Source organism: Mesocricetus auratus, unplaced genomic scaffold, assembly GCF_017639785.1.
Source record: "Mesocricetus auratus isolate SY011 unplaced genomic scaffold, BCM_Maur_2.0 Super-Scaffold_100009, whole genome shotgun sequence".
Classification (NCBI taxonomy): Eukaryota; Metazoa; Chordata; class Mammalia; order Rodentia; family Cricetidae; genus Mesocricetus; species Mesocricetus auratus.
The window spans coordinates 72,350,263-72,373,934 of NW_024429193.1; the positions used below are offsets into that span (position 1 = coordinate 72,350,263).

General features: G+C 41.8%; 2 protein-coding genes across 4 annotated transcripts in view; one reads left to right on the top strand and one right to left on the bottom strand.

Moving 5' to 3' along the window:
• Fgg (fibrinogen gamma chain) overlaps positions 1-23,672 on the bottom strand; it is a 146,242-nt gene that overhangs the window by 114,913 nt on the left and 7,657 nt on the right. For all 3 annotated transcript variants that reach the window (XM_040752599.1, XM_040752600.1, XM_040752598.1), the window contains one exon: positions 8,985-9,131. In XM_040752599.1, the coding sequence (XP_040608533.1) occupies positions 8,985-9,044 (60 nt within the window). In that variant the 5' untranslated portion in view covers positions 9,045-9,131. The remainder of the gene's footprint in view (positions 1-8,984; positions 9,132-23,672) is intronic.
• Lrat (lecithin retinol acyltransferase) lies at positions 1,654-13,146 on the top strand. Its single transcript, XM_005076163.4, has 2 exons — positions 1,654-3,032; positions 8,671-13,146. Exons 1-2 carry the CDS (start codon positions 2,493-2,495, stop codon positions 8,824-8,826), a joined length of 696 nt encoding a protein of 231 aa, XP_005076220.1. The 5' UTR covers positions 1,654-2,492; the 3' UTR covers positions 8,827-13,146.

Sequence of the window (23,672 nt, forward strand, 5' to 3'; positions counted from 1 at the left end):
ATACAACCACCATGAATTAAAGCTAGATATCATCAACAGTAGAAGCAATAGAAAGCTTACAAATTCATGGAAACTGAAAAACTACCATCTGAATGAGACAATGGGTCATGAAAAAAATAAAAAACTTTTTAACATTGAATGCAGATGAAAATACAGTATACCCAAACTTATATGACACAATGAAAGTGGTTCTAAGAGGCAAGTTCATAACACTAAGTACCTACATAAAAATTGGAGAGATTTCATACTAGTAACAATTAAGCACAACTGAAAGCTCTCAAGTAAAAGAAAAAAATAACACCCAAAGGAGAAGATGGCAATACATAATCAAACTCAGGACTGAAATAAATAAAACAGAAACAAACAGAAAATAATTACAAAGAACCAATAAAACAAAGAATTGGTTCTTTGAGAAGATCTTTAGCCAATTAACTAAAAACAAGTGAAACAAGATCCAAATTAACAATGGCCCCATGCCCAGCAGTAGATGACTAACACAAAACAAACACACAGCATCCTTCTTCTGACTCTTGAATGCTGAGATTAAAGGCAACAGCCACCAAGTTGAGCAGTTAAGCTGTTCTTCATTACTATGTGGGTTTTGTCTCCCCTTTATTTCATACCTTTTAATGTTCATATACCCCTAATAGAATCTCCACTTAAATAAACAAAAGGACAACAAAAAGTTCCATGTGATTCTGTCTCTTTTCTGCAAAATTCCTTGGAATAGACTGTCTCACTTTTATTATTATTGTGTGTCCATGTAAGTGCCATAGCACCCATGTGGAGATCAAAGAAAACCTTCTGGAGTTGGATGTCTCCTATCATGGGCTCTTCAGATAGAAATCAGTGGCTTCCTGTTAATCCATCCTTACCTAACCCTTTCTCACTATCTCAGTAAAAACAACTTGTCAAAGAGGACCACTGACCTTAGACAAGCGAGAAAAGGAAGTACAATGACAGACGATGTGGGAAGTAAGTACAGGTTGATTTTGTCCAACATTCAGGCAGGCATATAGCAGGTAGGCATTAAGAGAATATGACTGCAGATGGACTGAAGGAAGATCATTCCTACCTCCTCTTTCCCACCTTGCTCTCTTGATTTGTTTGAGGTACTTTCCTCCTTGGGGTGTGGGGTGTGGTGTAATGAGTTCTGCAATCATCTGTGGAATGAGCAAAAGTGCAGAGACAGTGACAGATAGCAGACAGGTTGGGAGCAAAGACCCTGTCCTCCACAGAGAGGTGACCTCAGGTCTCAGCCTGGTCCAGGTCCCTTCCCCGGAAAGGGGAATCTCAGCACTAGCTCAGAAAGTAGCCTTCTTAGCCCCTTGGTACTAGGCTAGCTTGCCCCTATGGCCTTTGTCCTCGGAATTTAATTATTTACTTAATACATTAGCACAGAACTCCAGGCGGGCCTGGGCACCCAGAACCCAGTCCAGTGGAGCCAGGGACTCAGGAGCTGCCTCACTCGATAGCTTCCCCACCACCCTCAACTGTGCCTGGGGAGTCTCCTGCAAGTGCGCGGGCCAGGACCGCAGTGCCACGTCCCGGGTTCAGCTTTCCTCACTCTCCCTAGCGCGGCAGCACTTTAACAAAAGCGCAACAGTTGGGCGAGTGACGCGAAGCTGGGACCCTGACATCAAGGAAACTTGGCACGACTCCTGTTTGCTAGAGGACGTTGGGGTTTCTTGATGACCGTTGGAAGGCGCGCGCCCAACGGGCGCTGGCGCCTTGGAGCGTCCAGACCAGCAGTGTTCCAAGCATTCGCGCTGGGGGACTGGACGCACAGTGAGCAATTCCATTTCTCCTGAGCCACCTGAGTGCACCTGGACTCTGTGTCTAAGACGACAGCGATCAGCTTTGGTGGAACCGGCAGGCATTCGCGGCGCAGGCATTTGGAGATTACTAATTCCTTAGTGAGCCAAGGACCGCGGTACCAATACCCTTCAGAGCAGGTATCACCCAGAAATCTTATCGAGGTCACTTCTCATCGCAAAAGTTCCAGAAAGGCGCTCCATTCGCTACAGGTGCAGGACCTCGCGCCATCACGCCTCTGGCCTCTCTTCTGCGTGGGCTGTTTAAAGGTCTCGAGTGAGGCAGTGTCCTCGAGGAGCGAGAAGAGTCAGGGTGCAGAACGCCCGCCCTTGTTCTCTGGCCTGTGACCGCATTCGGCCCGCCCTCGGCACCTCTATAAGAGCCGCAGAGTAGAGCGAGCGCACTCGGAGCACCGCCCCCAGGAGCGCTACTTCCCTGGCTCCTCAGGCGCCGGTACCACAGTCTTCCCGGCTGCCGGACGCCAGTTCTTCCCCTTCTCAACCACCAAGCACGGGGTGACTGAGTCAGGCTCTTGGCTTCTCTCTGCACTCTCGCTCTAGCAGCCCTAGGCAGTCTCCCGCGGTGCTGATCCGCAGGTGAGCAGAACTGCAGCGCCGCTGTCCGGGCGAGCTCACCTTGCACAGCACAGCGGCCAGGGCAAAACTCTGGTTCGCAGGATGAAGAACCCGATGCTGGAAGTGGTGTCTCTCCTCCTGGAGAAGCTGCTTCTCATCTCCAACTTTAAGCTCTTTAGTGTGAGCACTCCTGGAGGCGGCACAGGGAAGAGCCGTCCCTATGAAATCAGCTCTTTTCTCCGGGGCGATGTGCTGGAGGTGTCGAGGACCCATTTTACCCACTATGGGATCTACCTGGGGAACAATCGTGTCGCTCATCTAATGCCCGACATCCTGTTGGCTCTGACCAGCGACCAAGGACGTACTCAGAAGGTGGTCTCCAACAAGCGCCTCATCCCGGGAGTAATTTGCAAGGTGGCCAGCATCCGTGTGGACACGGTAGAGGACTTTGCCTACGGAGCAGACATCCTTGTCAATCACCTAGACGAGACTCTCAAGAAGGAATCCTTGCTTAACGAGGAGGTGGCATGCAGGGCTGAGCAGCAGTTGGGGATAACTCCCTACAGCCTTCTGTGGAACAACTGCGAACACTTTGTGACCTACTGCAGATATGGAGCGCCAATCAGTCCACAGGCTGAGAAGGTAGGAAGGAGGAGAGAGACTTGCAGGAGCTGGGGTCTCCTTGGACATCTCCCCAACCACACCATTCTTAGGAGCTCTAGATTAAGGAAAGGTCCAGCGTTTCTAGTGGAGATCTGTTAATAAACGACAGTGTGAGGTGCAGGAGGGATATCTCAAAATGTGCATAAAAGGGTGTGGCCACACAGAACGCTTCAGTGATTCTAAAGCGATGCCTATTACCGCTGCACAAGTCATGTTGGTCTGCACTCATGAGGTAGTTCAAATGATCAGGGCCGAGGGACTGAAGGACTTAGTACTTTCTCCAAGGGGTGCAACTGGCAGGAAGATGGCCAGTTTTCCTCTTGTTAGATGCATAAAGTGAATTCCCATTTACTTCATAGGCTCAAAATTCCTGGTAGGAGGACATTCCTGCTAGACACCCTTTGTTTCTGTGTTTGATTCAGAGAAGTTGTTTTCCTTGGTGTTGCAACTTCTTCCTAAGTGACTTTAACCCCACTTCACGTCCTCATTCATTGTTAACATCCTCTAGCTATTAGCCCCAAATGTAGGTTGGATTTTAAATTCCCCAGAGATTAAAACAATTCACTTTCAGCTTCCTTACATTTTGGAAGGTAATTTTATGAGTGAAAAAAAATCAAACGAACAAGTATTTGAAAATTATTGTTAAATAAGCTACAAATCCAAAGGAGAAATAATTATTTCCCAAAGAAAATACTCAACTCACAAATAATTTGTTTTTAATTCTGCACATTCATTAGCAATTGGATGCTTTTCAGCCCTGCCTATCATTATCAAGGGGGTATTTACATTTGCTTTTCTTAATGGAACTCTGGGTAATCACACAATAAGCTTTGGTGTTATTTTCAGGGTTAGATGCATTTTTTTAGACAAAAAGAACAAGTCACCACACTCTACAGCCTAGATTTAATTGATCTATATCTTCAGTATAGCTATTATGCTTTTATATGTTGGAATATTAAATTTTAGATTTTAATTGAACCAGTCTTATTCTAGGAATTTTCTATGGTAAATTAAAACACAACTAGAATATTCTGCAATGATTCACGACACTCCCCTCTAGTCTAGGCCTGTTTAGAAGTGCATTTCCCAACATATACAAACACTGGTTCCAAAAGTGTACCAAAAAAGGAGACTTGTCAGACTTCATTAAGATGTAAACCAATCATTACCGTAAAGTAAAACAGTCTTCCTATCCAAACTGAGTTACACTTTCATAGCACACATGGAGCACTGCTACATACATATTTTTACAGAAAAAAGAGGTGTAAGTGCTTTGTACAAGAAATAGTACTCATATAAAAAACTAGTTGGGTAGTTTCTAATTTGGGGGAAATGTTGGTATGTTTCACAGCAGTGGAGAACTATTTTAATTCATGGAGCTGTGTATATCCTCTGGTGAAACTAAATTTCTGTGTTTCCCTTGAATGGTCTAACAAACAATCTAACTCCACAAGAGATTTCTGCAGGGGAAAAATATTCTCACCCAAATTTTCTAATTCTAAGAACAACAAATTCTCCTCCCCCTTCTCCTCTTTTTCTTCTATTCTTTCTTTATTAAGGGGGCATTAGTACTATACGATTTCTACTTCAAAATTTTAATACGTGCACTTTTTGTTTTAAATTACATATATGTGTGTGCATATATGTAAAACTCGAGATTATAGGAGATGGGGTTATAGTTACAAGCTACCCAAAGTCAGTACTGGAAGAAATGTGAGACTTCTTCAAGGGCAGCATGTGTCAAAGGCTGAGCCATCTCCTCAGCTCCATGGTTTCCACTTTCTAGAAACATAAACCATTATTTGCTCCTGGGTTTGGTTATTGACATCTTCATCTTCACAGCTATGGTATCTTATACCAGCCTGGCAAAACCATGCTTTTCCAGCACCTTCCCTCAGGTGAAGACTTCTTGCTATACAGTGCCCACTAGCAGAGCATTAAGGAGTCGGGGATACAGGGGCTTCAAACCTGATCTCTGAATTCACAGTGGAGGGAGGAAACCAACTCCCAACTTTGTCCTCTTGAACACACACACACACACACACACACACACACACACACACACACACACACACCCTCTCTCTCCCTCCCTCCCTCTTTCTCTCTCTCTCTCTCCCCCCTCTCTCTCTAATAAATAAATTTAGAATGCACTGAAAGAGAGCCTTTAAGTCTTTTTGAGAATGCTCTTTTTACATTTATTGACAATTTTGTAGATGTGCAGAATGCATTTTGATCACACACCTCCTCTATTATCTTTGCCCCCATACTCCAGTTAACCAGTGTCTACTTCACAAGTCCCCTCCTACTTTTAAGACTTTTTATGGGTGTGACTCAAGGAATTTAGTGTCTTGTTCTGGTGCTGGGAAGAGACATCATGCCCACAGCAACAGCGATAAAGGAAAGCACTTAACTGTGGTTGCTTACAGTTTCAGAGGTTAGTCTGTTACTATTGTGGTGGGGCATGGCGGCATGCAGGCAGACATGTTGCTGGAGAAATAGCTGAGTTTTCTACATTCAGATTTGCAGGTATCAGAAGAAAGCCACTGGGTCTGGCTTGAGTTTTTGAAAGAAACCTCAAAGTCCACCCTCAGTGGCACACTTCCTCCAACGAGGCCACACCTTCTATTCTTTGTCATGTATGCCACTCCCTGACAACTAAGCATTCAAATAGATGTGTCAATGAGGGGCAGTCTTACTCAAACCACCACAGCAGTTAGGGTTGTCTGTATGGGTTGGAGGTTACTTATTGGAGTATGCACAACTACTCAGTGAAAAATCAACTCCCTCTCCTTCAGTACCCATCCACTTGCCAGTGTCTCCTCAGAAGCAGGTCCTCCCAAGACCCTGTATGACAGCCTCTAGAACAGGCAGGAACCATGTCCTGGCTCAGTGGAAGCAGTCCTGTGCAGGAAAGCTCAGTGCTGTGAGGTCACAGCTGTGCTGAGACAGGAGGCAGCATTTAGAGCACTCCCCCATCCTCCAGCTCTTGGACTCTTCCCCCTCCCCTTTCCATTATTGCTTTTATACTGACTCAGAATCACAAAATCGAGGATTTTATACTTATATGGAGCATAAGTATATTGTAAAATTCAAGTCCCTCTGTTTTTAACTTTTACTGTTATACCTTTTCTACTATGAATCTTTGACCTATTGCCAGGATGAATACAATGCCTCTTCTCAAGTGTTTCAGTGTTCATAAAAGTAAACTTAACACCTTCTATACATTTCATACACATACTCTCTCTCTTCCTCTCTTTTGAGACAGGGTCTCGTGTGCCTGACCTCAGGCTCCCAATCTAGCTGAGGATGACCTTGATCTTCCAATCTTCTGTTCCTCCTATTTCTACCTCCCACAGGCATGCCTCATCACACCGAATCACTCAATGTAAAGAGTTCTGAGGACCAAACCCAGGGTTTCCTGTATTCTAGGCAATCACTGAGCTGAGTTATATTTCCAGCCTCAGAATTTTGGCCTTTCTGGAGATGCTTCCTGGGCTGATGGCCAAATAGATAGAGAGTAGGGGGAGGGAGAGAGGAAAAGAAATGGAAAAGGAGAGAGGGAAAGAAGAAGTGAGGGAGGGAGACAGAAGGAGAGACATACAGAGACAGAGATACACAGAGAGAAAGAGAGAGAGAGAGACAGACAGACAGAGACAGAGAGAGAGACAGAGACCAGAGACACATGTACCTGTATCCACACACAGAAAAGAGAGAAACAGGGCCAGTGCCCTAGGCTGGTGTCTTAATTCTAGGCAGACAATAATGAACTTGAACTTCTGATATTAGTACCTCCACTACCCAAGTGCCAGGATTACAGGCATGTATCATCACACTCATTGTGTGACTCTGGGAACTAAACCCCTAGCTTCATGCATTGTAAGCAAGTACTCTACTAACTGAGCTACACTCTCAGGTCCTTATTCGGTTTAATTTTAACCACGTGAAGACAAAACACTCATTACTCTATCTTGTTAGTGTAGTAGAAAGAGATATATTAGATGTTTGTCCTATAAACAGCATATGGATGGCTAATAGGATATTGGCTATTTCTTTAGGTAGTATGTAAAACTGTGACTAGCGATAGTCTTACATTCACATTGTGGACTAAAACAGTCGAAGCTTGGCTTAATTTTACATGTAACATTAGGGGTTATGCACTTGCATATAGAATATAATTACACCAGTGATGGAATCCTACAGGGCTACTGTCATATTTGTGGTTGGTCCTCAACTGAGACGTCCCTATGAGTTCCTAGACCGTATTAAACTTGTTTGTTATATTAATAATTTAGAAATTATGTCAGTCACAGTGGTACATACCTTTGACCTCAGCACCCTAGATACGTAGAGGCAGAAGGATCTCGATAGTTCAAGGTCAGCCTGTTCTACATAGTAAATCCCAGGCAACCAGGACATATTGAAACTGTCTCAAAGCAAGGATAAGCAGATAAGAGTTCATATTGCTCTTGCAGAGGACCCAAGTTTGGTTCTTAGCACCCATAACTGCCTATAACTCTAGCTCTGGGTAGGGGTGTATATCTGATGCACATACCCATATACAGAATTAAAAATAATAAAAATAAATATTAAAAAGTAAAGATTTTAGAAACTTCCCCAGCTTCAGGATATTCTATTAAGGCCTGGAGTTCTGGGCCAACTTTAGCAATACAGCAAAACCTCATCTCATATACAATGCCATATCCTAGAAAAGAATCTTAAGTCTAGTATGAATAGCAAAACTCACATGAAAGTAACAGTTGTTGAATTCTAGCAATGACAATGGTACAGATATAGCTGTCAAGACATACAACAGTGATAATAATCATTGTAATAACTTTCATTTATGTACATAGATGAAAAGTAGTTATTCTTTTACATGAAAGATTTCATTATCCTCAAGGCTACCCTGGTATTCCCATAAAGAAGGAAGTCTAGACTACTTGAATGTCTTTTTTTTTTGTTTTTGGTTTATTATAACACAGTTTCTCTGTGTAACCCTTGCTGTCCTGGAGCTCACTCTGTAGACAAGGCAGGCCTTGAACTCACAGAGATCCTAAATGTCTTATTGGATGTCCAGAAATAAATAAGAGAGTCAGAACACCATTTCCAAGTAAAATTACTTTTTACATGAAAGAAAAGGCGATATGGTAGAATGCATCCATTTAAGGTGGGAACCATATTTCATGTATTTATTTCCAGGAGCTAATTATGTGTGACATAACCGATGATGAATTTAGCTAGGCAGAAGATATGGCAGCCCAGTGTGACTGAGTCTACGCCTTTAGACTTTAAAAGATATAACTGGTATCATACAATTTTAGGGTAGTGAAGCAGAAGAACTGCCTAATCTTTTTTTAAACTCAAGGTTAGAATCTTCCTTCTTAGGATAGCTTTAGTATCAAGGATTCAATGTAGTCTTTAACCTTAAATGCTGGTTAACTTTTATGTGGCTCATTCTGTCGTCTTTTGTAGCACTCTGTATATCATTTCATAGGTCACTGGGAACACAAGTATTCCTGGTAGAAACTAAACACCTGGGAAGCCTACTTGGTCTATGATGTAAGTGCTTCCTTCCTTTTAGCCATGGTTCCTAACATCCTTAACTTTTGTTTTCCAGTTTCATGAGACGGTGAAGATAATCATCCGTGATCAGAGAAGTTGTCTTGCTTCAGCTGTCTTGGGATTAGTGTCCATTGTCTACACAGGCCTGGCATCATATGTGACCCTGCCTGCAGTCTGCATCCCATTCTGCTTGTGGATGATGTCTGGCTAGCTTCCAATCCCCACATGGATGTGGATGTACTCTGTGTGGGACTGTGTTTGCATTTATAGAACACAAAACTTCACAAGCTTGTTGAGAAAATGTGGCCTTCAACAATGTGTTCTAGATTTTAAAAAAAAAAGCGATTAAGACTCATTCAAAGTGCTTACCATGTAAGCCAGAACCAAGCTGTTCCATGTCCTCTCGGGCGGTTCTGCTGCAGGCAGCATGAGCTCCCGGAAGGAAACCACAGTCTGTTAGGACTCAGAAGACCCCAGGTGACAGCCACAGGAGATGATTTGGTTACTGTTGTTCTCCTGTAATCATATTCTGTTGTTAGGCTTATCAACTGATCACTAACTTTACTGTAAATGTACTCTGCTTATTGAATGACTGACATTAAAGAGAAAAATTTTCCTAACTTAAATGTTTGATAATTAGCCAAAAAGAAACTAAATCTCACATTCTGTTTTGCCTTTCTTCATGTAATAATATAATTTCAAGTCAGTCAAGAATATTATTTTCATGTTCTGAGATCAGTGTTGACAGAGCTTACTGAATGAAAGTAATTGGCTAGGAAGCATAGAAATGTTTTTTCCTGTAGAAACAGTGACAGTTGCTATTTATATTCACTTTTGAATAGTCTCTGATATTGTGTTTTCCTTCTTCTTTTCATATGCCTGCATGGCTACTTTAAAATGTAAATGCATATAGGATTGAAGTAATTCCAGTATTTGGTGTACATTCATACTAAACAAATACACTAATATCTGCATACACACATATTGATAAACAGACTGTATTTCTTGTTACTTTATTATACTAGTGTGATTATTAATGAGGATCTACAAGGTGAACATAAAATAAAGTCCAATGTGTTTTCCTATGCCCTTAAATCTGTATTTATGTCACTGGTTAGTTATTTTTTAAAGCTAAGTTTATTAGTGTCTTTAAAAAATGTCAGATTTGTTTTACTATCAATTTTCTACTCCAAGTGTAGTTTATGGACTTACTGGAGGTATGCCATAGCAGCATATAAAGCCTAAATAGGTAGAGCCAAAGGAAATTACTCTTTGACAAAATTAGCAATGCCAAGCATGGAAGGTGCTTTTACTGAATTCACTGGATCAGAATGGAGACATAGTAGTGTTGAAAACATGCCTTCAAGACTTTAGCAAATTCACTAAAAATGACCGCACAGGTTGGAGCTGTTTTGTCAGAGGTGGTACATGCCTGTGATACCTGCGTGTAGAAGGCTGAAGCAGCAGACGGGGAGCTCTAGGTCTGCATAGGCTGGAGGACACTTTTCTGTTAAGTGTCAAGCATTACAGAACAGGCACTGAAGAGAGGACTCAGCTGTTAAGAGCTACTGCTGCTCTTTCAGAGGACCAGGGTTCAGTTGCCAGCAACCCCTGGTGGCTTACAATCTGTAGCTCCAGTTCCTGAAGATACAACACTCTCTTCTGGCCTCCATGAGCATAGCACACACAAGGCAGACATACATACATGCAAAGCACTCACACACGCAAATTAACAATAAAGCTTTAAAAAAAGGAATCACAAAATAGCCAAGCATGCTGGAAAGTCTCTAATCCCAGCTCTTGGGATGTGGAGGCAGGAGGATTGGGAGTTTAAGACCAGCCTGCAACACAGGGTGTTTAAGACTTGTTTGCGTCACACAGGGGGTTTCAAGACCAACTTGCACTACACAGGCAGTTTAAGGCCAACCTGGGCTACGTGAGATCCAATCTCAAAATAACAGCTAAGGAATCAAAAAACAGTGTTTTTTACAGAGAAAAGGAGGAACTGGTTTAGTCAGTGATCCAACTGAAACAAGACTGAAGAGCAGATCTTAGTTCAACTGAGGTTTTATTACCCTGAGTTTTCCTACAACAAATTCAGCTGGGGTATAATGATGATTAAACTTTATGTCTAATATTCAAATTACACATTTAATTCCTTATATGTTTTATATAGTTAAAACAGTAAATGACAAGATCAAAGACTACAGGTGTCCTATGGGCCTGTTGCAACCACTTAAATTACCTTAAGCATCCGTGCATGCTGACAGCCATAGTGTTAGTGCCGTTTCCCTTCACCCCGGGAACATTTGTTTAAGTGAACTCATTATGAACTTGTTTTCAGACATCAGTATTGTAGACAGCAGAAAATACTGTTTGACATTAAATCTGTGTTCATAGATAGTGGTTCCTCCTTGCATACTACGGAAGTTCTGGGGGCTGGAATTACCATAAGTAATCTTGAATCTCTTCATATCATTAGAACAAGAGTCAATTCACCATTCATTAGATGCTCACTTTGTGCTAAGCTGCAACTTCCTGTTGTAGTTTACCTATTTGTTTTGTTTTGTTTTTGAGACAGGGTTTCATTCAGTAGATTAGATTTGCCTCAAATTCAACTCATAGAGCTCTTCGGGCCTCTGTTTCCCAAGTACTGGGATTAAAGGTGTACTCCATCACTCCTGGCAGAGTACCACTTTTTAGCCACTTATCACAGCCTGCATACAGTGTGGTGGGAATATACAGAGAAGAATAAGTAATTCTGCCTCAAGAGTCAGGCATTTATTTGAAGGAGGGAGTAACAAGCAGGAAGCCAAGAGACTGCGGTTATTTTGCTACACTGACATTGTTCAACAGCTCTTGGCAAGAGATGGAAGGATTTGGCAAATGTTCCTCAGCACCAGAATTGCTGAACTTTAGGTAAGATGGTATCTCTTTTGTTACTTCTGTTGGATTAGTTAGCTAACTAGGTAGAAAAATGTCAGTTATCCTGAACCATTCATTTCTTTCCTAACCAAGGGAAACAGGTCATGAATTTCTCCATACTTCATCAGTCAAGGCTCATCTTTATGATCCAAGTTACTCATATCATAGTATTTCTATTCTATCTTATACAGTGATAGCCAAGTCATGTTTGATGAGCTTTTTCACTTATTTTTTTTGTTCTTTACATAAATAAAAGCCAAATGAAATTATTTACTGGATTTGAGATGAGCTAATGCAAGTGTTAGGGAATAGGTGGTGTATGGAATGAAAAGACATGGGACATAGGCTAAAATAAACAGCTTAATAGATACAGTTGCATTGGAATGTCAGTGATTGGTATCTGAACAGAGGTAACTGAAGGCACACAGAGAGAAGGAACTAATTCTAGCTGCTGAAATGAAAATCAGCAAGTACTGAGACTTGAAGAACAAGACAGGTTTTGGACAGGACATTGCACACATGGATGGGAACAGCATGGGGAATGCATGAAAACTGCTTACAACATGCACCATGAATAGTAGTGAGGTATTCTATGTCAGGCAAATGAAAGTGGTTTAGGGGCTAGCAGAGCAAGGGTGGTGACTAGACATGCAGAAAGCAATGCTGAGATAGTGTAAGCTTTTTGTAGATCAAGAGGTTTGGATTTTATGGATAGGCAGTGGAGAACTGGATTATAGAAAGGTAACTTCCAAGAATAAAGTGGAAGGGGTGAGGGTGGGAGGAAGGTTAGCTAAGGTTTTTTCACTGTCAAATAAGGGCCTAGAGCAGTGGTTCTCATCCTTCCTAATGCTGTGACCCTTTAATAAAGATCCTCATGTTGTGACCATAAAATTATTTTCACTGTTACTTCAGAACAGTAATTTTGTTACTGTTATGAATTGTAACGGAAATATCTGATATGCAGGATATTTGATATGTGATCCCTGTGAAAACATCACTTGACCTCCCTACCCACAAAAGGCTATGACCCACAGGCCGAGAAACACTGGTCTAGCTGGTGAGATGGCTGTAGGGAAGTGTACCTTCTGGAACGTCTGATAACCTGAGTTCAAATAAGGGTCTGCAGTTGCAAGGCAAGAAAGCAAATGTGTCAAAGAAGTGCCAATCAACTTGAGTCACACTCCTAGACTTGACTGATGAGCAACTCAACTCTGATATCCTTGCTTTTCCTGAGAAAGAGCTGATTCCTGCAAAAGAAATTAACTTGACTACGGTGTATACGTTGGATAGTCTTGATCTTTGCTCTGCTAAGCATGCTCCTTTTTAAGGACAAACAAGGAAACGTGGATTGGTTATTTTAATTTTTGTCAGAACCTATTTCTTACTTCCCCATTTTCTACTTCATATTGTTCGTGTCTAAGACCAAAAGCTGCTTTCCAGGAACATGTAGTTACTATAATGGCAAAGTCTTTTGTTATTGATAAGAAACATATGGGAAGAGTCTTTGTTTTATGTGATTTATCTGGGCTTTTGATTAGCCTAGATTTTTTAGTTGAACTAATTTTATATTGATATATATGTTTTGAATAAAATTGATTCTACATCATTTTCTTGTCTTTCAATTTTAAATAACTAAGAGTAAACAGCAAATATTTTTGAACTCAGTAAGTTGAAGAATATTATCTGCCTAAGCTAATTTACTATTTATTGAATGTAGCTTTCTATAGCTGAAATTAGTTTGTGTGATTTGCCTGTAAACAGATATGATCTTTGTTGCCCACATCTTTATGCCTACCTTAATTATGAGGGACTAAACAGCAAATCCTTCATCTACCTGACAAAATTATCCACAACCACTCATTAGAGCTATGCAACGAGATTTTTAATGCTACCAAAGCGTCCTGCAGCTGTACTCTGGCTGTGAGTGAGATGAGAATGAGGTCTGAAATATATGTGTGTTCAGGGGTGGCAAATGCAGGCTTTAAAACACACTTACAGTCAAGTGTACAGTTAGAATCTTAGTGAGAAAGAATGGCATGAAAACAGGTTTTAAAATACCATTTTCCTGCCTCCTGAGTGCTGGGACATTAAAGAATGCAGTTACTTGAAGTACTAAGTGGCCTATCTAAATTTCTGTACTGCTCTGTGTTATCTTTGAGAATAGGAGGCTTGTAGGCTAGAAGTCTCTCATCATATCAGCGGGTCAAAACCATGAGATCTACAAACTCTGCCGGAGTGATCCACACCCCACACTAACCTTCATTACAACCTCATTGATAACCTAAATGACACACTCCGGTAGTAACACAGCTAGCAAAGGAGGTAGTGCCCAAGGCCCCAGAAAATCTCCACATTCCCAGACAGAAATTACTCCCCCCTTTATTAGCCAACCCTACTCTTTCCTCTCACTATGTCTATAATCTTCTAACCCCCATGGGCAGAGAGGTTGACTCCAAGTTTACTTCTCACTCATCATTTCTTGGTGAAAAATAAAATTCTCCTTACTGCCTCAGCTGCTGGTGGCATTATTAGTTCCACAATTCTGAAGGGGGAAAAGGGGTCCTGTTTGAGGGCAATATGGGTAGCAATATTGTTATCTACCTAGTTAAAAATGGGAAAGCCAGGAACTACAGAGATGTCTCTGCAGCCAAGAGCACCTGCTGGTCTGCAGAGGACCTGGGTTCTGTTCCCGGGATCTACACAAATGCTCACAACTGCTGATATTTCCAGTTCCAGGAGGTGTAACATCCTCTTCTGACCTCCTATGGCACCAGGCATGCATGTGGTACACATGCATATACGCAGACACACACATAAAAAAAAATAAATCTTAAGAAAATAAAAACTAGAAGCCTTGGAAGTTACTGAAGATTGACTTCTCCCTCATGAAGCGTTTTAGACCCCAAACTCTGGTATCTCTGGTAGCATGTTAATTTCAAGAAAAGAGAAATTACTTCAAACACCCTTTGACAGATTTTGAAACACCATTTAATATAAACGCGGACACAGCAAGGCTTTGTTGAAGCCCCAAGGGAAGTCTACTGTCTCCTGGTAAAGCATGGTTATTTTATAGATTTTTTTCTTTAGTTAGAATAAAAAAACTACTCTGATATATGCTTTTGTTTAAAAGATTGGGATCTAAGTTACATCTCTGGCTCTGATAAATAACAAAGACTAATACTGTCACTCTCCTAAGAGTCAATTAAAAAGAACAAAAGAATTAATTATAATGGGCCTATCAATGACCTGGGCAGGAAAATAAAGAGACTTTAGAAAACTGTGTGACACCTACCTAAACCTGTGGGTCTGTAGGATGGTCTGTGGCTACTGTCCACCCTCAATCTGTCAGAATGTTCCCTTTGCAATGGCTACTTTGGTCACTGCCTACTCTCATCTCCTTTTGCTCTAGAGTTAATACTGTCCATCTTCTCTACTGTGCTCTGTGTTTCATCTGAATCCATCCAACAAGGAACACAAGGATAGGAGTCCAAGGGGAGGCCAGAAGGAGATCTCTGTAACACTAGCAATACTGAGGTCAAAAGATCTCTCTTTTCTAGGCCATTCTACATACAGGGCACAGTAAATATGTAGTCACACGGCCACATGAGAGCACTTAACACAGTAGAGTCCTAACAAACAATAAGAGAAATGGTTTCTTTTTTTTTTTTTCGAGACAGGGTTTCTCTGTATTGTTTTGGAGGCTATCGGTCTAGCCTGGCCTCGAACTCACAGAGATCCGCCTGCCTCTGCCTCCCGAATGCTGGGATTAAAGGCGTGCGCCACCACTGCCCAGCGAGAAATGGTTTCTTTGTGTGTGTGTGTGTGTGTGTGTTTAAGTTGTGCTTTAAGAAAGAGATGTTCCCTGTCAGAATGGCTCAGATCAATAAAACAGGTGACAGCTTAACACTGTGAAGATGTGGAGCAAGGGCAATATCCAACATCTGTTCATTGTTGGAGTGCAATCTTGTACAGTCACTATAGAAATCAGTAGGAAGATGGGAATCTATCTACAAGATCCAGCTATACCATATATCCAAAGGATGGTTCATTCTACCACAGAGACACTCACTCAACCATATTCATTGTTGCTGTAGTCAAAATATCCGAAATTGGAAACAGACTAGATGTCCCTTAACAAAAGAATGGAAATCATGAAATTTACAGGTAAATGAATGGAGCTAGAATTCCAGACACAGAAAGACAAATATAGTATATATTCACTTATATGGAGTTACTAGCTGTTAAATCAATGATAACCAAGCTACAATTCATAGAACCATAGAGTTTAGGTATAGAGTAAGGAATGCAGGGGTGAGAACAGATAGATCTCATTAGGAAAGGGAAATAGAATAGGTATGAGTGGGTGGGACTCTGGAACAGGAGGGTCAAGTGAGGAGAGTAAAGCAAGATGAAGACTAGGGAGAGAATATAGGGAGAGAAAGCTAAAATAAAGGGGCATTTGAGGGATAGTATGGAAACATAATACAGTATAAGTTTCCTAAAATATATGCATATATGAAGGCAATCTAAATGAAATTGTCAAATAATGGGGGAGTTAGCACTCCAACTGGCTATTATTTGTAACCAAATGAAGCTTTCAGACCCAGGATTGGGTTACATCTGAGTTGTTGGCCAAAGGGGTCCCATGGGAATCCTCAAACAACCCAGGCCATTGCCAAGACTATTCGTTTCTCTCAGAAAACAGACAGCAAGGTCCCATTGCTTAAGACAACACCTACCCAACTCACTGAACATGGAGAAATTGAGCTGGTGTCTACACAGAGCCTATACCACTATGTCCTAGTATTTTTGATACAGGAAACATGAATCTAGCCATAAACTATCCTGCCTGCAAGATATGTTAGTAGCAATGGTGACATAGAGCTTGTGGGAATTACCAATCAATGTCTGATTTCATTTAAGACCCACTCTATGAGATGGAACCCATATCCAACACTGCTTGGGAGATCAGGAAACTGAAACTAGATAGCTCAGGGACCTATGGTAAAACCAAAAACTACTGTGGTTTTAAAAAGTAGCAATAAAATGACTGCTAATGATATTTTTCTATACTAATAGATCAGTGCTTTCCTCAGCCATTACCAGAGAAGTTTCCTCCTGTAGAAGATGGGAACAAATACAGAGATTCACAGCTAGACAATATGCAGAGAGTGAGAGACCTTAGAAGATTCAACCCTAAATGGGATGTCTTAATCAAATGCCTCCCCTCAGGGCACAAAGAGTTTTGGAAGTAGAAGAGATAGAGGACACCAAGAAAACAAGGCCTCTAAACCTACATGATCAAAGTACATATGAACTCACAGAGACTGAGGCAGCACACATAGGGCCTGCCAAAGTCTGTAGTCCTATGCGTATATAAATTATGGTGTCCACTTTAGTGTTTTATAGGATTCCTGGGTATGTGAATGAGTGGGTCTCTGATTCTTGTGCCTTCTCTTGGGCTCATTTCCTTCTGTTGGTTTGTTTCATCTAATTCTGGTGTCTTTGTTGTATCACATTTGCTTATTATCCCTTAGAAGTCCATTTGTTTTCTAATGAGAAACAGAAAGGATGCAGATGGGAGGGGAGGGGAGGAGGTACTGAGAGGACAAAAGGCAGGGAAAACCATAGTCAGGATATGTGTGAGAAAAATCTGTATTTTAAATAAGAGGAAACAAATCAGAAAGGAAGGAAGAGAGAGAGGAAGGAAGGAAGGAAGGAAGGAAGCAAGGAAGGAAGGAAGGAAGGAAGGAAAAGGTGCTCATCCTTTCCCAAGGAACTGCCCACTTTGGGAAACATTCTGACTCAATGATACTACAAGAGGCAATGTCACCGAGGGCTCTGTCCTAGAGGAGTCTGATCATTTAGAAAGCATTGTCTAACCCTTTCCACTGTCTCAGGTGAGTATTAGGAATGAGCAAATTGACTAGGTTGTAAGGAAGAGAAATGCAAGGGTCCACGGGGAAGTGGGGGGCGTTTAGTAGCCATTGCAGGGTATAGTGATTTGAATGAAAATGACCCCATAGGCCCATACATTTGCATGTTTAGTCCCAGGTGATGAACTGTTTGGAAAGGATTATAGGATTTGGTCTTGTTGGAGTGTGTTCCTGCTGGAGGTGTGACTCTGGGGACAGGCTTAGAGGTTTAAAAAGCCTAGGGCAGAACCAGTGTCTTTCTTGCCTGCTGCCTGTGGATTAAGATGTAGCTCTCAGCTACTGCTCCAGCATTATGCCAGCCTGTATGCTGCCATGCTCCTCACCATGATGATAATGGACTGGCCTTCTGAAACCATAAGCAACCCCCCAATTAAATGCTTTCTTTTATAAGCGTTGACCTAGGTTATCTCTCCACAACAACAGAACAATAACTAAGACACAGGAAATGCTTGCTTCTTCCTGTTCAGCTTGGTATTGATCATGTATTCCAACAACCACCTTCACACAACGTCATTTTGTTAATTCTAGGTACAGGTCATAATCTAGAACAGGGCTCTGTGGAGGCCCACTAAAATAAACTATTTCTCTCCCTGGATGGAATCCTAACATTACAAGCTACCCCTGACTGCTGGGGCAGTCAATCACCTGCCAAGGGACTACGCCCTGAAAGGCAGTGTGATGTTTAATCTTGGTTTCTAACTGGACCGCAGCTGAAAGCAAACCCAAGGAAGAAGGACACTTTGCTTTTGTTTTTCCTGCCTGCTGCCCCTCACTTTCACTGGTAAGTTAATCTTCCCTGGTGCTGTGGCTGGTATTAAACCCAACTTCTTCAAGATCCAATATAGGCTGAAGACCAGCAGCTCTCCAGGGATCCTCCAGGACTCCAGTGCCAGATTGGGTCTGTTGAGACATTCAGCCCCACAGATGAAAAATTGTCACCGCTCATCACATTTTCAGCCTTTTCGTTGTGGGACAGACATTGTTAGGACCTCCCAGATTCCATCCTGTAAGCCAGTCTAATAACTCCCCCTTTAATACACATACTAATTCTATTAGTTCTGTTCCTTTAGAGAACCCTGACTAATATTGGCAGGTCCACCATAAACCAGGCTATAGAGCTAGGAGAACTAGCTGTCCTTTAACAAAATACCTTTCTTTGCCAGAATTCCCAGCTGCTAGCATAGTTGCTTCCAGAGCCTAAGGTTGCTTACTTTCCTGAATTATGGGAGGAATCTCAAGAACACATTTGTTACAGTTTGAAAGAAAGACAACAGAGTGATAAGCTGGAAGTCTCAGCAGCTACCCGAAGGAGGAAGACAGAAAGAACAAAAGAGAAAGCTATGCTTTAAGTTAGGGTCTGAGAAAGCTGGGAGGTTCAGCAATGGAATTCAGCTGCACAAGGAAGGAAAGGTATGTAAGATTTGGGGAATGAATGGAAAGCCCGGAGCACCAAGTAAAGCACATCCAAGCTTTGGCTAGTATTTGAAGGGAAGGAAAAGTTAGGACTCAGAAAAGCAAGGTATGCAGGCCAGCACCATCATGCTCTCTCTCTGAAAAAGGCTACAAACGTCTATAAGACAAGAAGGACTTCTAGGAAGGAAAAAAATTAATGATGTCATTAAAGAATAAGTAATTATTCTCCCTGTCCATTGTGTAAGAGCTTGGAATATCACAGCTCCACCCATGACCAAAAGTAATGTTCAATTCTATTCTTTTAAAAAATCATTTAAAATTTTATCAGTATGCGTGCCTGCATGAAGTATGCCATGTGCATACAGGTGCTGTGGAGGCCCAGAAGAGGATTACAGGTGGCTGTGAGCCACCATGTGGATTCTGGGAACAAAACACAGGTCCTCTGCAAGAATAGTAGGTGTTCTTAATTCTCTCAGACAACTATCCAGCCCCTCAATTTTTATTCTTAGCCACAAGTGGCCCTGCCTCAGTGGGCCTCAACAAAGCCCCGAAGCTTCTGCCTTTTCATAAGGCAATTCAAGTGCTAAGGAGGCCCTTCCCTTTCCATAGGGACGGGAGGCATGCTCCAAAGTCTACACGTGATGGGGTTCATATCCTGTGGCTCCCAAGCCTGCTGAAGTCTGTCTAGCTACTCAAAATATATTTCATTTTATTTTATGTGTTTTGCCTGCATGTATGTATGTGTATCACATACATGCAGTGCCTGAAGAAGTCAGAAGAGGGCATAAGGTCTCCTAGAACTAGAGCTACCGGTGGTTGTAAACCACCACATTAAGTGCTGGGGACCAAATCCAGCTGCTAAGACCTGAGCCATCTTTCCAGCATCCTCAGTAGCTACTCAAGGAAGAGATCTGATCAAGCTGACCTGCCACTCTGTGATCACAGTAAACACTTCTATGCCGGGTATTTCCTGAGCCACTGGTACCTGTCACAGCCTTTAGGTCAAGTGCTTTCATATCAGATATCCTTGGTTAATCAGTTACTGCCAAATCACACTACCATGGGTACCAAGAAGCCATGAACTGTTTACAATGACCTACAATGGATCTTCCTTTGAAGATGGTGTGAGCCTTAGTTTAAAATGGGAAGGTAATATCTGCTTGTTAACATTCAATAGTTTTGAGGATGGATTGGCTAAGAAGAGACACAGGCCAAAAAGTATTTGTCTTTCATAAGACATATATAATTAAATACGAAATGAAGAGTGTGGAAGACAAATGATGAAAGCTATAAATAAGTTACTGTCATTGGGAATAATGGGGCTACAAGAATGGATGACTTGATCAGGTAAGAAAGAGGGCTAGGTGTTTCATATGGGGTATACACAGAAAACAGAAACCATTGTAGCTATAGCCAGGTGACATGTGAACATGTGTGTATTAATGTCCTGGTTGCTCCTTTCCATTTACTGCCCAATATTCCCACACTGGCTAGTAACTAATAAAATAACCAGCTCAGTAGCCTGAGAATAAGCTTTCTGGAAAAGGCACAAAAATATATTTGAGGGATACTAAGTCATAAGGCAATATTTTGGAATTGGTTGTATTGTGCATTGAACTAATTTAGGTTATTTTAGATGAAATGTGAATCAGGAGATAAGAGATTAACCTGATTTGGGTTGTGTGAGTCATCTAAAGTCTCAGAGTTAGAAACAAAGAAGAGACCAATGGAAATTGGCATTTTACATTCAAGGTTGGGGCTATATTTACAAGTTGCTATATCAGTGGTAGTTGAGGCTACAGATGTGACCATCTAAGGGGAGCTTATGGAGACTTTAAAAAAAAAACAGAAGGCTGGAAGACTAAGGTCACAAATAAGGGGAAGAAAGAAAAAATAAGAGTCATTTCAGAGGAAGACTGGGGAAAATAGTTTCAGAGGGAAAGTGAAGAATAATGGTATAGACTGCCAGAAAAGAAAGAGCATTCGTGGCATCAAGACACAGGAAAAACTTTTAAGCATTGAAAAGTATTTACGCTGGACTTGAAAAATAAGGAGACCAGGAGTAATACTGACTAACAATCATGATCCTAATGCTAGACATGAGGGTGTTAGGAAGATGAGAGAAAAAGGTGGATTATGAATTTCGATGTAAGTAGAAGACAACTTTGAACTTCTGTATTAGTTTGGTGGAGGAAGTGATAAAACAGAAAAGCCCCGAAGACTTTGTCTTTGTCACTGTCACATAGCTATGAGGCCACACCATGACCAAGGCAACTCTTGTGAACGAAACCATTAACTGGGGGCTTGCTTACAGCTTCGGTGGTTTTAGTCCATTGTCACCATGGCAGAGAGCATGGTGGCCTGCAGGCACTGGAGCAGCAGCTGAGAGCTACATCCTCATCTGTAGACTGAGACAGAGAGGCTTGGGCCTGGCACAGGACTTGGAAACCTCAAAGCCCACCTCCCAGTGATATGTTTCTCCAACAAGCCACACCTCCTAATCCTTTAATGCTTTTAAATCAGTGTTTTTCAACCTGTGGGTGGAGACCCATTGGAGTTTGAACTTTTCACAGGGGTCATCTAAGAACATCAGAAAACACAAGATATTTGCATTATGATTCATAACAGTAGCAAAATTATACTAATGAAGTAGCAACAAAAATAACTATGGTTAGGGTCACCATAACATGAAGAATTGTATTAAAGGGTTGCAGTATTAGGAAGATTGAGAACCACTGTTTTAAATAGTGCTACTCCCTGGTAACTAAGCATTCAAATGTATGAACCTATGAGGGATATTCTTATTTAAACCGTCATAGACTTCAAAAGTGGAGTATAGTACTGGGTATCTTTTTTATGCTCTGGTGCAATGTAGAATAAAAATGTGATCTCCTATATTCTTTGATTAAGAAGCATACATCAACTTTGGACTCCCATCCAACAATAAGAGATGCACTCTCACCCTGAACTCTTGGGGGAGGGTCTAGGCCCTGCCTTGGATGAAATGACAGACTATGAACACCCCCAAGGAGGGCCTCATCTTCCCTGGGGAAATGAGGGAATATTGGGGGATTGGTGGGAGGGCACAGGAGGAGGGGAGGGAAATGGAGAGGGACCTGGAATTAACATGTGAAGCAACCTTGTTCTTCCTGAGTTTGGTTCCCAGAATCTACATCAGGTAGCTGAGAATTGCCTGTAACTCTAGGTCCAGGGGATCCAACACCTGCTTCTACGCCAGTAAACTCGATCCCATCAAGGTACACAGGATCCGTTGCTTTTACCTATTTAGGGAACAACTGTAACACACACACACACACACACACACACACACACACACACACACACACACACACACACACACACACACGGGGGCTGGAGAGATGGCTCAGCAGTGAAGAACACGTGTTCTTGTAGAGAGGACCTAGGTTTGGTTCCCAGCAACTACATGGTAGTTTTTAACTGTCCATAACTCCAGTTTCAGGGAATCCAGTGCTCTCATCTGCCTTTTGCTGGGATCTGGCACACAGTGGTGCATAGATATACATGCCAGCAAAATACTAAATTTAAACAAACAGAACAAAACAAAAGGAGAATGAGGAGGAGGAGGCAGCTGAAGTGGTCGTGGTGGTGTCTGCACTCCGGAGGCAAAGCCAGGAGGATCTCTGTGAGTCTAGGACAAGCAGAGCTACATAGTGAGACTGCGTCTCTGACTGACTAAAAATGAATCAGGGGTTGACAGTGTGGCGCAGTGGTATAGTCAATACTTAGCATCCCGAAGTCCCTAGATGCAGCCCTCAGTGTGCGTACTCATGTGAACATAATTGTGAGTTATTGTTATAATTCTTATGAGGTGCAAACATTCAGTGATATGAAAAGAACTGGTAATTACCAGAGGTTCAGTTGAATCCACAAACATTCTCACTTTACCGGTTTCCTTAAAAACAATATACTTTCTGAATCCACTTGAATTGGGTCAGAGGGATTGGGGAATCCTGCTTCACGAGACTCTGGGCTCAAGCTGCCATTTCAACACCTTGAGTTAAGACTCTTTCATTTCTTCCTTGGCATACAGAAATCAAAATAGAAAACAACAAAAAACAAAAGCAAGACTCAAAAACAACGCTTCTGGAAACTTGCTGAGCAACATGGTCTCATAAACATTCATAATCACTAATTAAATATCCATATTTTATAAAGTTAAAACATTCTTGGAAAACATAATGACAGCCAAAGAAATGCAAGCAGCTGCTATGTTCCCAAACTGGACAGGCTAACTGTTTCTTATCCATTCATTCTACTATGACCCCAGCCATATAAATTTTAAAAGTGCCCTTATCGTGCCTGAATGAATCACCTCTCCTTTGAAGAACGCATTCATGTTCCTGACGAAATCTCATTGTTTGTGTTGAGTTATACAATAAGTCAAACTCCAAAATTCATGAGGTCAACAATCCTTGCCTGGTAAGTGTGGCTTAGCCTGCAGCTGCCCCGGGGATCTCTCTGCTCAGGAGAAAGTCTGCTCTTTAGTGCTTATTCTGGTCCAGATGCCTAACGTGACCAGCTGTCTCATTGCTGGGTGGAGACCAAGAAGGGAGCAGTGGCTACATGCTCAATGAGCGTTGAGATGTCTGTTCTCCCCAAGCTTCTCCTGACGCCATTCACCGCACACATTTCTTCACTTTGCCTCTGGTACATCACACACAGATGACTGACTGCCAGGGGAAGTTGATGACAAGTTCTTCTTACATTTCACACAAGTATTCTGGACAGAAGACAATAAACT

Bases quoted from the DNA above. Each gene is read 5' to 3' on its own strand.
- Lrat (XM_005076163.4), top strand. From the start codon at position 2,493: ATGAAGAACCCGATGCTGGAAGTGGTGTCTCTCCTCCTGGAGAAGCTG. The intron at 3,033-8,670 runs GTAGGAAGGAGG...TTTGTTTTCCAG, and splicing joins TCAGTCCACAGGCTGAGAAG to TTTCATGAGACGGTGAAGAT.